The 14,927-nt window shown below is 38.8% G+C and overlaps 2 protein-coding genes and 1 pseudogene across 3 annotated transcripts; 2 read left to right on the top strand and 1 right to left on the bottom strand.

The window, feature by feature from the left end:
• Window positions 1–80: 80 nt before the first annotated feature.
• LOC106437924 (diacylglycerol O-acyltransferase 2) lies at window positions 81–2,075 on the top strand. 2 transcript variants are annotated; one of them, XM_013878945.3, is made up of 9 exons: window positions 88–392; window positions 468–542; window positions 618–703; window positions 814–920; window positions 995–1,150; window positions 1,280–1,366; window positions 1,440–1,537; window positions 1,631–1,718; window positions 1,841–2,075. In XM_013878945.3, the coding sequence occupies exons 1-9, from the start codon at window positions 103–105 to the stop codon at window positions 1,940–1,942; spliced, it is 1,089 nt and encodes a 362-aa protein (XP_013734399.2). In that variant the 5' UTR covers window positions 88–102; the 3' UTR covers window positions 1,943–2,075. The 2 variants fall into 2 exon arrangements, with proteins under 2 accessions (XP_048631802.1, XP_013734399.2); XM_048775845.1 differs by having other exon boundaries at window positions 81–542.
• Window positions 2,076–2,256: 181 nt separating this feature from the next.
• LOC106437922 (receptor-like protein kinase FERONIA) lies at window positions 2,257–7,356 on the bottom strand. Its single transcript, XM_048775834.1, has 2 exons — window positions 7,100–7,356; window positions 2,257–7,015 (listed from the first exon to the last, which is right to left on the bottom strand). The coding sequence occupies exon 2, from the start codon at window positions 6,993–6,995 to the stop codon at window positions 4,314–4,316; it is 2,682 nt and encodes an 893-aa protein (XP_048631791.1). The 5' UTR covers window positions 6,996–7,015; window positions 7,100–7,356; the 3' UTR covers window positions 2,257–4,313.
• Window positions 7,357–12,447: 5,091 nt separating this feature from the next.
• Window positions 12,448–13,956, top strand: LOC106441836 (annotated as a pseudogene).
• Window positions 13,957–14,927: the final 971 nt, after the last annotated feature.

Raw genomic sequence — 14,927 nt, 5'->3', positions numbered from 1 at the left:
AATGAGATCTTTAAACAAAAGCCTTACACTTTACACGCCGATTAACACAGTACTAATGAAAACTGAATGGGCTCTGGGTTAGTTAAAGATTTGGTTGGTTGGATGGTTGGGCTCTCTCCCAACTCCCAAGAGAGAGAGAGAGAGAGAGAGAGAAAGAGAGACAGATCTCTCTCTCTATACATCTGTTCGTTGGTCTGTGAGAAGCGGACAAACCAAAGAAAGAAAAGAGGTGACATGGGTGGATTCAGAGAGTTCGGTGCTGATCAACATTCCTCCTCCTCAAACATATTCCACTCCATCACCGCCATAGTCATCTGGCTTGGCTCCGTTCACCTGAACGTCGCTATTGTTCTCTCCTCCCTCATTTTCCTTCCCCCTTCTCTCTCCCTCCTGTATATCCACACACCTTCTCTCTCTCTCTCCCCCTTTGTTCTTACTCTTTTTGAAATCCTCTGTTTTTTTTGCAGGGTATTGGGTCTGCTCTTTCTCTTAATCTTCATCCCCATCGATGATCGTAGCAAATACGGTCGAATGCTCGCTAGGTATTGTCTCTCCTTATCTCTCTGTTCCATCGTCCATGTCATGTTCTTGAATTCATCCTTGTTTGTTTTGCTAAGGTACATATGTAAACACGCGTGTAGTTATTTTCCTGTTACTCTCCATGTCGAGGATTACGAAGCTTTCCAGCCTACTCGTGCCTATGGTCTCTCTCCTTTTATTTATTACTCTCCAAAGTTCCAACCTTTTTTTCTTTTTTTTTTTAATTATGATAGCGTTTTGACCTTTTCTCTTATGCTCCTTGTCATTTTAAAGTTTTTGGTTATGAACCACATTCGGTGTGGCCTATTGGAGCTGTTGCACTTGCTGATCTTACGGGGTTCATGCCTCTTCCTAACATCAAAGTTCTTGCTAGTACTGCTGTGAGTTTCTGTCTCTAAAAAAATGTGAGAAATGCCTTTTGTGTCCTTAAAACTCTTAAAAAAATGATGGTTAGGTATTCTACACACCGTTTCTGAGGCAAATATGGACGTGGTTAGGGCTCGCCCCTGCTTCTAGGAAGAATTTCGCTTCCTATTTGGACTCTGGCTATAGTTGTATCCTCGTACCTGGTGGTGTCCAGGAGACATTTCACATGAAACATGATGTTGAGGTAGCTACTTTGTAGGGATTCACTTGTGCTTTTTATCATTATCATTTTGTTTTTGATTTACTTAAAAAGGTTAATACTTCGTGATCTCTGTTTAGTTTATTTTATTGAAAACTGTTTCTGACATTGCAGAACTTATTCCTTTCATCGAGAAGGGGGTTTGTGCGCATAGCCATGGAGCATGGGACACCTCTCGTTCCAGTTTTCTGCTTTGGTCAGGTAAGTATATACAACAATCTTGTGCTCTATGTAGTTTCTTTTTGTTTCATCATGTCTTTTGTTTCTTCTGTAGTCACGAGTGTACAAGTGGTGGAAGCCGGACTGGAACCTCTACCTTAAACTATCAAGAGCCATCAAGTTTACTCCCATCTGTTTCTGGGGTGTTTTTGGGTAAGTGTGTATATATATGTCTTTGTTGGGGGTTACATTGTTGCGTACAAAATCTTGGAAAGAGGCAAACACTATTCACATTTTCATTTGTAGATCCCCAATACCATTTCGACACCCTCTGCATGTAGTGGTTGGGAAACCAATCGAAGTTAGAAAAACTCTGCAGCCAACTGATGAAGAGGTGTTAGTCCCCCCCCCCCTCTTGTTCTTGGATATTTATTTTTTTCTAGCTTCTTCTTATAAGATGTTACTGTGTACAATGGTTCCTTGAACATTAACTATGGTGTTTATGGTGCATGTTAGATTGCCAAGGTACATGGACAGTTTGTGGAAGCGCTTAAGGATCTGTTTGAGAGGCACAAGGCCAGAGCAGGCTTCTCTGATCTGCAGTTGAACATTCTTTGAAATCAACTTGTCAAAATGGTTTTGTGTATTATCCTGAATCATTTGTCGTTAACTTGGAGGTGGCTTTGGATTTAACTATGTATGTCTTATACGTTTGTATCAACTTTGGATTATAAAGATCCATTTACTCTTATCTAAATATTATTGGTAGAGCAGATAGATGGTGGTGTTACACACGTAAGAACTGTTATTCAGAAAAGATCGAACAGTTGGATAACTAATTTCTTCATGTGTATCATATTCTGACACGTCATGACTCATGAGTCATGTCACACATCATAAGATAGTATTTTTTTTTTTTGTCATCTGTTGGATTAATATTAAAACGGGTAAAATGCAGTCGAATACACATAAGCCGGCAAGGAACACTTTCCTTCCAGAGCCAGAAGCCGGCAAAGATCGAAATCTTTCCAGAGCCATAAAGATAACTAATAGACAATTACAAATAAAGGATGACAACAAATTCTAAGATCAGCCAAAAGCCAAGATGTAAGAAAGAAAATAGCCTCGAGCAGTCCAAAGAGCAGAGCACATCGATCTCCCAAAAGGATAGGAACAGGTCGGAGAAACTTCGGAGAAACATGTAGATGACCTAAAATAAACTTCTATCCAAAGAGCTAAAGCATAAATGTGGAGGATCCTCAAAGTTCACGCAGAAACCAGCCGGAACTTACATCAGTTCATCCATATTGTAGCACAGTTAAACCCAGATAGATCTTCAAGGGGATCCGGAAGAGAACTCTGAATATAAACTAAACCTGAAGCCATTCCACAGAAACTTACACTCGAACAAGGCTGACAAGAATTCATATGAATCAACCAATAACTAAAGATGAGGTGTTGCGATTGGAATGAAGAGCTATGACACCTCTGATGCCTTGCTTGAAAGACTGCCAAACCAAACCCAAACAATGAAGACCCCACATCTGAACCGGCTAAGTACTTCCACCGCAAACCAGAAAAAAGATAAGGTTTAACTAGGGCAGTCCAAACCAAACAGAGAACACCATTAGAACCAAAGCTACTTCACTGGAAACCTCAACAGAGCATAAAACCGAAGAGAAACCCATCGCACAATCAGGTTAATCTTGATTCACAAAACTTAAGAGACCAGAAACCAAGCAATCAACACACTCATCTTGACTGCAAGAGATAAAAATACTACAAACCAAGCCACAACCTGTGATAAGCGAGAGACAGAGGCCATCCGACAACATCGATCCAAACTCAATCCCATTCGGATCTACATTCAGCTTCCCCATCACTCACAGGCGGAAAGAGCACGCCATGACACAGAAGCCGACCTCACCGAAGACGAACCATCGTCCAGCCACCGCTCTAATACCCAAAGCACCACCATCGTCGGATAAACCTCCATCACCAGCCACCACAGTCGAAACTCAGATGACTACAAAAGAACGATTACTAGAAAAGAGAGAGCAGGGAGGTCCACTCACAACACGGCGAGGAGCGCCGGCCGAAGAAGACCTCAGATCTAGAAGATGAAGCTAAGGCGGCGCTCGGGTTGGGAGAGAGAGTTTTTAGGTTTTTAAACTCTTTGTTTATAACAATGTTTTTCATAAGATAGTATTGACACACGTGTTTTAAGCAGCTTTCGGAAAAGAAAATAAAAAAATACTGAAAAACCAATAAAATTTGCAAGAAAACGACATGAAAACCAAAATCACACGAAGCTACCCGGATCACGCAAAACACCATACCATTCTACAACTCCCTTCAAGAATCAGTATAACTACTTCAACTACTACTATTTTCAAAGAATCAGTACTGCTACTTCAACTACTACTTTCAAAAAATAAAGACGCTCAAAGATCAAGATCGTTGGGTCCAAATTCAAAGCCTCTGACTGCAGCAGATATAACAGCTCTCCATTAAGTAGAACTAATGTGCGTTCTATGTCTGTGTCATCACGCCCAACAGTTCTGGCAACACCAAGAGGAAAAGAAATAGTCACTCTAGCATTTGGTAGACCAGTGGGAAGAACCAGACGGAATAATGTAAATTCAGCAAACACAACACCTCATAAGTCATAAGTGTGCCTAAGTGGGTCTGGTTTATATTTAGACTATCTAATGGTTTCTAACGGTTGCACCTACTACAAAAGCATTACAGATGACAAACCAAATATTACACTGAAAGGATTCATGTTTAATGTTTTGTTAAAAAAAAACAAAAGAATACAGTTATCTTTTACACTCCATCGTGGTAGTAGTAGTAGTATCAAATACACAATCCAAAATTCTAAAACAAATAACAGCAAATAGAACAGTAATAATGAATAGTTAACAATGAAAAAAATAGAAAGAGAGACGAACCAGTCTCCTTTGGATGGAGCCGGTTAAGACTCTCTCTAACGTCCCTTAGGATTCATGATCTGAGAAAACACACCACTTGGAGTGAGTCCATCTGAATCTTCACTTGCCAAACTCCGACCACCTATGCTCATGTCTATTCCACTGCTCCTCGAGTCTGTCACGTTCCCTTCATACACATCACAGCCTTTCTCGCTGTTATTCTTCCCTTTACAGTTGTCATCATCGTACTTGATCTCATCCATGTCCATCTCACTGCATATTCCTTTCCCGCTCTCCTCTGCGCTTTCCTGAAGCTGCAACGCGAACTCCAGGTTCCACAGGACATCTCCCATCGACGGTCTCTCAATGCCCTGGTCTAGCACACACTTCATCGCGGTTTCAGCAAACTTCTTGAAGCATTCAGGTGTGATCTTGCCTTTTAGATGAGGGTCAACGATCTGATCAAGCATGCCTTTCTTGTAGCAGTATGGTGCCCATTCAGCTAAGCTCACTTGTTCTTTGGCCAGTGTGGGATTCAACGCAGGACGTGCGCATAAGGCTTCAAAGAGAACAACTCCAAAGGAGTAGACATCGGACTTATCAGTCAGTTGCTGCCGTCTGAAGTACTCTGGGTCAAGATAACCGAAACTTCCTTTCACGACCGTGCTTACGTGTGTGTGGTCCAGTGCAGGACCAGTCTTTGACAGACCGAAGTCAGAGACCTTAGCCACCCATTTCTCATCAAGTAGAATGTTTGTCGTCTTCACATCCCTGTGGATGATCGTATGTTTTGCACCAGTGTGTAGATAGTGTAGCCCTCTAGCTGCACCGATGCATATCTCAAGACGTTGCTTCCAAGGAAGAGGAGAGTTCTGTGTTTTGTAAAGATGCTCTCTCATTGTCCCATGAGCCATGTAATCATACACTAGGATCATTTCACAGTTCTCTTCACAGTAACCGATCAAAGACACAAGGTGACGGTGTCTAAGCTTCGAAAGCATTTCAATCTCGGTTTGGAACTCGTGTACTCCTTGTTCAGACATAGGGTTTCCTCTCTTGATGGCTACCTTTGTAGTTCCACCATCGATCTCACCTCTGTAAACCTTGCCGAAACCACCAACACCAAGCACCCGGGACTCATCGAAGTTCTTAGTAGCAGCTTTGATCTCAGCAAAGGAGAAGTGACGACAAAGATTTGAAGGAAGGGAAGAAGCATAGCTACCTGTTGTGTTTGTCTTTCCAGAGCCACCAGAATGTGAGTTTCCATACAGAGACAGTGGAAGCCAACCTGATGTTGCATCACTTGCAGGCTGGTACTCACCACGGTTACGTCTCCGGTAAGCAATCATTGCACACAAACCAACGATAAGTCCCAAAACAACTGCACCACTAGCTGCACCTGCAATAACAGCCGTGTGGTTCTTGGATTGACTAGTACGCGGGCGCAAGACTTTAGATGGATCAGCAGTCACTTGTGGACCAGGTATAGGATTAGGACCAGCAAGATTACCATCAGAAGTATTCATCTTGAATATCTCAACACCATTAAGAAGAGCATCATAGTACTCCGGCTTCTCCCTCGTGTTTGGATGAAGAGCAAGCCACAGATCTTGCTGTCCCTTACCATCCGGAGGATTCACTACGTAATCTTTGTGGAACGGAATCCCCTGTCCTCCCGTCCACCCAGCAACATCAGCTTCAGGCTCAGCCGTTTGGTTGTTGAGGTAGACTGTAAACACCCTCTGGTTAATCTTAGTAATATTAGGAGCAACCTCACAGAAATGAAGCCTGACAAGGTAACTAAACCCGGAGTCAATACTGAAGATCCAAGTGAGATTGTAGTTGAGATTGATCTGAGGTGTTGGCCCCATCGACCTAGCAGTGGAGTAAACATCCACAGGAGCAACATACGTAGGCGTCCCAGAAGGGTACTCGATGGTCATGTTTGGATCAGCAGTCTCAGTGATTCCAAGACCCGCACCAAAGATATAAGGCTGATCATCGTACCATGACCTGTACAGACCTGTATCATCAGAAGGAGAGATATCATTCCCTCCAACATTGAGTCTATAAACATTCTCGAGAGCGGTGCTGTTATCGATGGTGACTCCACCAGAAGATCCAACAACCGTCAAAGACCCATCTGTGCTGCTGTAAAGATCAGGCATTGAAGTAACCTCAATCCCGTTCACATACGCATAGGCGTTAGAAGGTGTTGACTCTGGCGTGAAGGTCACGTTTAATGCTCCGCCTTCAACGTTAACTATAAACTCCTTAACGATGAAAGAGAAAGTCAACGCCTGAGCCATCTGAGCAGCGCTGAAGTTCTTGAGGAGGGTGTAGGACCCGAGGGAGACGGAGAAGAGGGAGTTCGTGGCGTTGAGACCGTCGTATGAGTTGGGGTAGAAGTGGAGACGCACGAACTTGCGACCTGATGATACAGGGAAAGAGTAAGTGAAGGGAGATCGGAAGATCCTAGCTGTCATGTAAGGGACATCGGGGACGGAAGGGTCTTGTGTGGCGGCGGGAGAGGTTTTGGAGTCTGCGGAGGAAGACAAGAACTTGGATTTGACATCGGGAATCCATGTACGGTTGTCTGTGTCGGGTAGATCAGAAGAACCACCACAGTTCAAGAGGAAGTTGTCGGTGGGAGAGTAATCAGCAGCTGAGGTTAAAGTAGTTGCAGATAAGAGAAGAAGAAGAAGAGACAAAAGGGAGAGACGGCATCGTCCCTCCATCGATTTTCTTGAATCTTGATCTACCAAAGAAGAAACCAAACAGATCTTAGTAAAAAATGGAAAGCTCGCAGAGATATGACATGTTCTCAGAGATATGAACATACCTTAAAGAGTTGGTGAAGAACCCTTGTCGATGAACTCGGTGAGTTTCGGAGAAGAGTAGACAGAGTTAGAGAGAGAGAGAGTTGAAGAAAAAAAAACAATTAAAGAGGAGAGAGAGTGGAGAGGTTGGGTATTAGTTAAGACTTAAGACGACAAAGCCAACAGACAGCTATGTTTTTGTTGCCAGATTCAACGCGTACTTAATTAAAAATATTTGAGTCATTTATTAATCTCTCTCAAATCAGAGGCATCGAAGCCGGCTTTGAGAAAGAGGTGGAGTTGACGATATTACGCTTAGAGTAACAGCTGGTAATGGTATTACATCCCCAATCGTCAGAGGATATTGCTGACTATAAATTATTTAAGGAGTAAAGATAATTTAAAACGCGTATTTTTATCTCTCTCTGCGGTGGTGACCAACTACTCATAAGACAAGATTGGAATGGGCATAGGAACATGTATTGATGTACCAGATCGGCTAATGCAAAGAACATAGAGTTGAGCTGAAAGAGAAACTTTTGTTTTTATTTTATTTTATTTTATAAAGTTCTCAAAACTACATTTCCTTCCTGAAAAATAAAAATGTCATTTCTCTCAAATAACTTTTTAAAAAAAAAATTCACAAAAATAGACTAAAATAATTTCCTTATATTTTAAAATTTTAAAATTTTATTTTTTATTTTTTTTTAATTTGAAATTCTATCCTCAAAACCTTTTTTACCCTTTAATAAAACTTGTTTTGGTCATCTTTCATTGAGAGCTATTTTTGTAAAAATAAACTAAAAATGAGAAATTTCTCATAATTAATAAGAATTTGATAACTTACTAACCAGGAAGGCAATGAAGTCATAGGGATTTTCCTAAACATGAAGGGGAGATGAGCTTAGACAGTCGCACCTTTTGAACCAATGGGCGGTCTCTGACATCACCAGCAGTGTAGACCTAACAACAATATAAATGAAGAGGAAGACATAATGATTCAAAGATTCATCATGTTTTACTCTAAATATAAAAGTTGACATACAGATTTAAGCTAGAAATATTTGTTAAAAAGAAAGTATAATCTTGCCGTTCTGTTCATAAAGATTCCACTCAATTAAGTGTTGGTTCAAAGAAAACCCAGAGAGGGTGCTAAAGGTGAAAAGGAAGGCAAGTACAAAACTGAATGCCTTGGTATACATGAACACAAAGCTGCTGGTTGGGAGAGTCAAGTATAAACTACAAACCCAACAAAGAAAAAGATTAAAAGTTACCATATAAGCGATTTGGGTATTATACAACAAACCTTGTTTGTATCTCTGTGTTGTCTTCTTTGCAAGAATCTGTATCCATGTGGTTATGACTCTTTTTAAGTATGCAAGAATCTGTATCCATGTGGTTATGACTCTTTTTAAGTAATAGTTAGTTTATCTATCTACTGATCAAATATATACAAATATACTAGTCGTCCCAGTCATGATCCCAGCCGCCTCGCTGTTAAGCCATTTGCTGCACCACCAGGCGATTTCACTGCATTTTTATCATCCCAATCATCATCCCAACCCTCGTCCCAGTCCGTTGTCTCAACGTCATGGACGACCACTGACTCGCTTTCTAACCCGGACCCTCCGCTCAATTCTCTAGCTCACGGTAAGGCACTCCATTGCCTGCACGGCCATTCTTCCGAAATAGACAAAATCCCCAAGCTCCACCAAATATAATGACGGATACTATTAAGAAAGAGGAACCGTTAATGGGAGTCACTAGCTTTTCATACGAGGGAAGGTGCATCATTAATAATAGTGTGCTTTCTTCTGATGAATAGATGTGAAGCACACACTCTCCCTTCCCTGCTTCTACTATGATTTTGGTTGCATCCCCACTAGAGTAACATTTTCGTTTTATCAATCAAAGATCACAAAGTAGTTCAGACTTTCAGAGATAGAAATGTCCATGATAACGGTTTATTTTTATTTAAATCAATGGGATCTGATCTGCACAGAAGAACATAGAGCACGTACCCTTTGATTCTGATGTTTTTTCAGTGTCAGCTCTGGTAAAGAGTTTCACTGGAAGAACAATTTTTGTTTTTAAAGATTCTTCACCTTCGCTTTGAACTAGAATCAACCATTTCGAAGAACATGCAGTAAAAACACAGCTTAGCAACGAACAGTTACAGCAAAACCTACTGGAGACAACAGAACAGATGAAGTATAGACCTTACAAATTGCAAGGGAATATAATGTGTGAAAATTGTTTCATGTCGCTGAAATCACACTCATTTACAAATTAACACAGCACACTAATAATGTCAAACATATGCTAATATCTGTGGCTGAGGCTTCCCAATACGGCTATTACTGAAGAAGCTAAGACGACTAACTTTGATGGATATCAATATCATTATCATTATCAAAGCACATGATATGCTAGAGATGTCATTTGGAATAAAAGTTGGAACCAATAGCTTTGAGTAGGGGTCTCCTAGTTCATGTAGTTAGTGATTGAATTAAAAACCATACATTTCCACTACTCGTTGTCACCAGCATAGAAACACGTTTTAAACAACTTCATCGAAAGCTCAAAACTTTTAAATGTTACACTAACAGTGCCCACAAACTGAATCAAAATAATTTAGCAGTACAAGAGGGCAGAGATGTACCTTTTAGGATGCTCAAATTGCACGCCTCATAAAACTCTAAGATGGAAAAGTCATTCTTATTGCTTATCGTATGAACCGTAACAATACCAAGACGTGAAGGCTATGAACCCTAACGCCAAGATCTTTCAAATCCAGAGAGAAACCTCTCTGAACTTGCTTCAAGTGAAGAGACACTCCTCTGATATGCCTAATGATCCCAATTACAAGATGATCTCACAGTAAAGGTAAAGAAGTCTATTTATAACATCTCTATACAGTCTCTTCTTTCTTCAGGTTGCCAGCTCAGCTTCATTCAAAGAGCCTTCTTGTGCCAGCTCAGCTTATATACTCATCAACGCCACCAATGAATTCTCAGTTAGACTTGCCGGCACACGTCTCCTCTGCAATGGCCAAGTTGGTTGTATCTGGAACTGAATTCTGAGAGCCAAGTTGAGTTTGACAATTCATCTCCACTCCAAGGAGCCGTAGGACAAAATCTTGGGCCCTAAATTTTTAAAACCCATTAACTGTGTCACATACGTCTACTAGACCCTTCTTTCAGCAAAACGGTCAATTCCAACATCAAAATACTAATCTCAACTTAACAAAAACGCAAAAAAAAAAATACTAATCTCAATCCGAATATACATTCTTCACCTATGCTAAAACATACTTAACGATTGATCCGCACATCCGCGCGAGTATTGGTTTTTACATTTTTATACATTGATATTTGTTTTCCGTAATTATATATTTTAGATGAATTGTAATATAACTAATTTTATTCAAAAGACATGGAGCGAATCAAGGTAATATAGCTATTTTTGGTACAAATATACGAATTTGTTTCAGATATATTTGTTATTTAGATATTTTTTTATGTTTACATACATCAGAACCGAACTCATTCAGATCCAGAAGATCCCAACTCAAAACCCACACATAAATTTATAATATTCAAACAGGACCTAATTAAAAAACGATATCTAAATGGATAGACAATGTTCATGTCTAACTGGTTTTATAAACTAATAAAAATGAGTATTCATATCTGTTTGGCTAAATTAAAAGAAAAAAAAATTATTTAGTAAAATAATTATATGGAGTGGGAAATTAAGTGACAATAAATATAGTATATTTTTGTTATTTTGATTTAAGTTATTATTTTATTCACAAAAACATGTATTTGAATTATGTTTTTGGCTACGTAATTTTGCACCGATTAAAATTAAAATTAAAAAACAAAATTTAGTAAAACAAACTAAACTTTTTTTTTTTTAAACAAACTAAACCGAACGTTTATCCATATGCAAAACCCAATTATTTTACATTCTTGATTTTATAGTTGGCACAAAATTAATGTTGATTAACTAAATAAAAATCTGCACTATTATTATTATGATAATATAATTAATGATGTGATATATTGTTAAAGTAATACAATTAATAAAATTATTAAACTGAGTGAAATATGAAAAGATAATTAATGAAATTATATTAATGAAATTACTAAAAAGACAATATACTTTTTATATTATACTGATATCCATAATTTCAAATAATTCTCATTTATAATGGTATCTATGTTTTCAACTATCACCAAAAAATATTTCAGTTTTAATAATATAGATATTTAAATCCCATGCTTCAAACCCCATTAAATTTGGATGAGAACAGACGTTGGAACATGGAAACGTCCTAAGCTTAACCATTCGGACCAACCTAGCTAGGAAGTATCTAGAAGTCCTCAAGCTTTCTTCTAGTCTTCTCCTCCCGACCGTTGCGTTTCCCGTGTCTGCTTTCAAGTTATTGATTATACAGAATCCGTATTCAATATGATATTTCCATCTTAAAACTTACAAGACACGCTCTTCTCAAAAAAGCCGGTAACCATAAATCCACCGCCGCACACCGTAGATCCGAAGAAGTCCTATTTGAGACTCTCTGCTTCAATCCGAATAACCAAATCTTCCGACCAGATCTGAAACCCTCTAGACTAAAAAACAAGACTTAAAAGTTAAAACAGATTGAAACAAGAAAGAAAGGGTATCCACTTTCTTACGCTACCAACGGCCAGACGCCATGGAGAAGATGGAGAGACGATGGCTTCCTCTTTTTTTCCTCCCTCTCTGTTTTTTTTTCACTAACGATTGTTTTCATAACGAACCCGCGTGTTTGATTATATATATATATCTTATCTTATATAATAAACGAGACTTGGGTCTCTCCTTATTAAGCCACATCATCAATATGCATGGGGCATTTTTTGCCACGTGGCATACATTCTTCGATCAATGTTCTATTGTGTTTCAGTGGGCTTCGGTTTCTGAGTGTCATTCAGCGGCCCACTACTTTGTTTCTCATACTAAACCAGGATTTATTAAGGGCTTCTTTCAATACATGTTCGAAGAGGCGTCGCCGTGCCCCTTCGGGACTCACCATATCCCAACGTTTCTTTGACGTTTCCAGTTTCCGTTTTCATTTACATTAATCCAATCATTTAAGTGATTTCATTGGTTTTCTATATAAGACGGCATCTCTTAATCTGTTCATATCCAAGCTTTGTCATCGTAAACCCAGTTTCTAGATCCTCTATACCAACAAGAAAGTCCAAAAGAGTTTTCTTTCAGGCCTTGAAGCTAAAGCTTGAAGCTAATATATAGATTACGATTAAGAGTGTAGAGTGAGGCCCTGGGATGACCTTTCGTACTCACAGGGAGTTGGTACCAGATGGGTTCAAGAGAGTCGAGTACGATGTGTTCGTCTCAAGTTATCAGAAACAGCTCTATCTATGTTTTTGCATGTGTTCTGATCGCTGCTCTTGGTTATATTCAATTCGGTTTCACTGTAAGAGGAAAATCCAACCCTTTCAACTTATTTATTTTCCATTTGTAGAAAGTTGTGACTGATTGTATCGCTTGGGTCCAGTGTGATTATTCTTCTCCAACAAAAGCTGCAATCACGAAAGATCTCAGTTTAACTGTATGTGAGGCAATTAACCGATCTTTCTGTCTAGAACTGTCTGGTTTATTATTTTCCTGACTTCGATCTCTTGTCCATGTGTTATATTGGACGAAAAGGGGTATTGTTTAGTTTTCGAGTTTTAAATTACTCTGTTTTGAATCTTGATCAGTGACATCTTCCTTGCTTTACTCAACCCTTTAACTGTGTGTTTTCTTGGACAGTCTCTGATGATTGCTGGTTGGCTTTGCATATCATTTGCAAAAGTGAGTGTCTGTTGTTTTCCAGTATCTTTATTTGACTTCATTCTGAAAATGTTAGATTGGCCTTACATCATACTGGTTTTGTAGGATACTTCTTTCCTTTACAGGGAAGACTTTTAGAAGAAGGCTTTGGTGTTGGGATCATTTAGTGGATATTATTCCTTAGATCTGGCTTACTTAGATCTTAATGGAACATCTATCACTGGCTATATCATTTGTACTGCTCTATGTCATGTTCGGTTATTAGTTATTACACAGGAGAGAGGTTTAAATAAGCATATGAAGAGGCTCAGTGCTCCTAAACATTGGATGCTTGACAAACTTGGTGGTGCATTTGTATATCTTCTGCTACGAGAACTTCCGTCTTCTCTATAATACCAAGGGACGTTTCCGTGTTCACTCCATCAGGGACGAGGAAGCTAAGGTTTTGATCTCTCTTGCTCTTGTCATAATTTAGACTAATGCTTGACATGTATGTGTACCAACAAGATTTGTTTCTTTTCTTACAGTTTAAGCTCTGTTAAGGTTCGAACTATACAGTTCGAACAAAAGGGCATCCCTTTCCTGAACACATACGATGGTCGCACATTAGTAATGACACCATTAAGATCGACATGGAGGAGAACAAGATTGTTGAGTTCATCAAGTTTGCTGTCGGCAATGTTGTCATGGTGGCTGGAGGTACAAACAGAGGGCGTGTTAGTGTGATTAAAAACAGTGTGAAGCATAAGTGAAGCTTTGAAACTATCCACATCCGAGACTCAACAGGACATGAGTTTGCAACAAGGTTGAGGAATTCACGCTAGGCAAAGGGTCAAAGCCGTGGGTGTTTTCGCAAGGTTTAGGGTGTTAAGCTTACCATCATTGAAGAAGCCACGAAGAGGCTCGCTGGCCAACATGCTGCTTAAGTTTGCTTATCAGTTCTGAAACTTATGTTTTTTTTTTAAATCTATTTCAAGAGTTAAAAATGGATCCATGGAAAATCTCTACATAGAGCGACTCTGCATATGTTTGCTGCTCAATTTTGATTTTTACTTTATTTTTATCAAGAGTTTAAGGGTGTCAATCATTTATGCAATTTAATTGATTCGCGAATCTTATATATATTTACAAGTCTAATTAAATTTTACTCATTTTCAAATCGAATATATAGATTCTAATTAATATTTATAAATTTTTACTTTTCTTTGGGATTGTTGGTACATTGCTATTGTTTCAGTTTTCCCTAGAAATTTTTCTGTTTTTTTTTACTTGAGCTTTTGCTTCTGTTTTCACTTTAACTACTATCGCAAATTTTTTCATTGTGTTTTTTTTTGGACAACTCTTTTTTCATTGTGTCTGTCAAAAAAAACCCAACCTAAGCTAAGCCATAACTAAGACCCCCAAATGACATACGAAGCCACATATAGTAGCTATAATACATAAGTAGCCGGTACAAACTGTCTGAGTGCAACATTCTTAGTATCACATGCACATAACATAGAAAAATCCAGCTAAATACAAATGCATAAAACAGTAGCTTAATTTTTAAATAAAACCTACAAATAACCAAACAAAACAAATAAAATTGTTAAATTAATAAACAGCACAAACGTATTGATAATTTAGTTTGGCAAACGGAACCCCAAGTTGATCCCCCAAACTTAATTACTAAACATCAAGAAGATATGCAAAAACTGTTATTTCTATAAGCAAATGATTGAATTCATTAAAGAATAAAAAAATATGAACCCGGCGCGTAGCGCCGGAATACCACTAGTATATATATATAAATTAATCCAAACAACGTACACTCACAACAAATATTTGACATACATGTAGAACCGGTGGTCTGATATCGAATACCCATTTTGTCTGATATCCTTTGGATTCAGGTTCTCTTGTATCAAACATACAATACAATAGTAATGAAATTTACATTCTTAGAAGACTAAAACGATATCCTTTGTATTGACCTTGCAAAACATGTTTATATGCCAAACCTTT

Source organism: Brassica napus, chromosome A1 (genome assembly GCF_020379485.1).
Source record: "Brassica napus cultivar Da-Ae chromosome A1, Da-Ae, whole genome shotgun sequence".
In the NCBI taxonomy this organism is placed as follows: domain Eukaryota; kingdom Viridiplantae; phylum Streptophyta; class Magnoliopsida; order Brassicales; family Brassicaceae; genus Brassica; species Brassica napus.
Note: the sequence above shows the minus strand (reverse complement) of the source record. Positions and strands in the feature narration are given on the sequence as shown.

Bases quoted from the DNA above. Each gene is read 5' to 3' on its own strand.
- LOC106437924 (XM_048775845.1), top strand. From the start codon at position 103: ATGGTTGGGCTCTCTCCCAACTCCCAAGAGAGAGAGAGAGAGAGAGAG. The intron at 704-813 runs GTCTCTCTCCTT...GTCATTTTAAAG, and splicing joins CCAGCCTACTCGTGCCTATG to TTTTTGGTTATGAACCACAT. The intron at 1,719-1,840 runs GTGTTAGTCCCC...GGTGCATGTTAG, and splicing joins TGCAGCCAACTGATGAAGAG to ATTGCCAAGGTACATGGACA.
- LOC106437922 (XM_048775834.1), bottom strand. From the start codon at position 6,995: ATGGAGGGACGATGCCGTCTCTCCCTTTTGTCTCTTCTTCTTCTTCTC.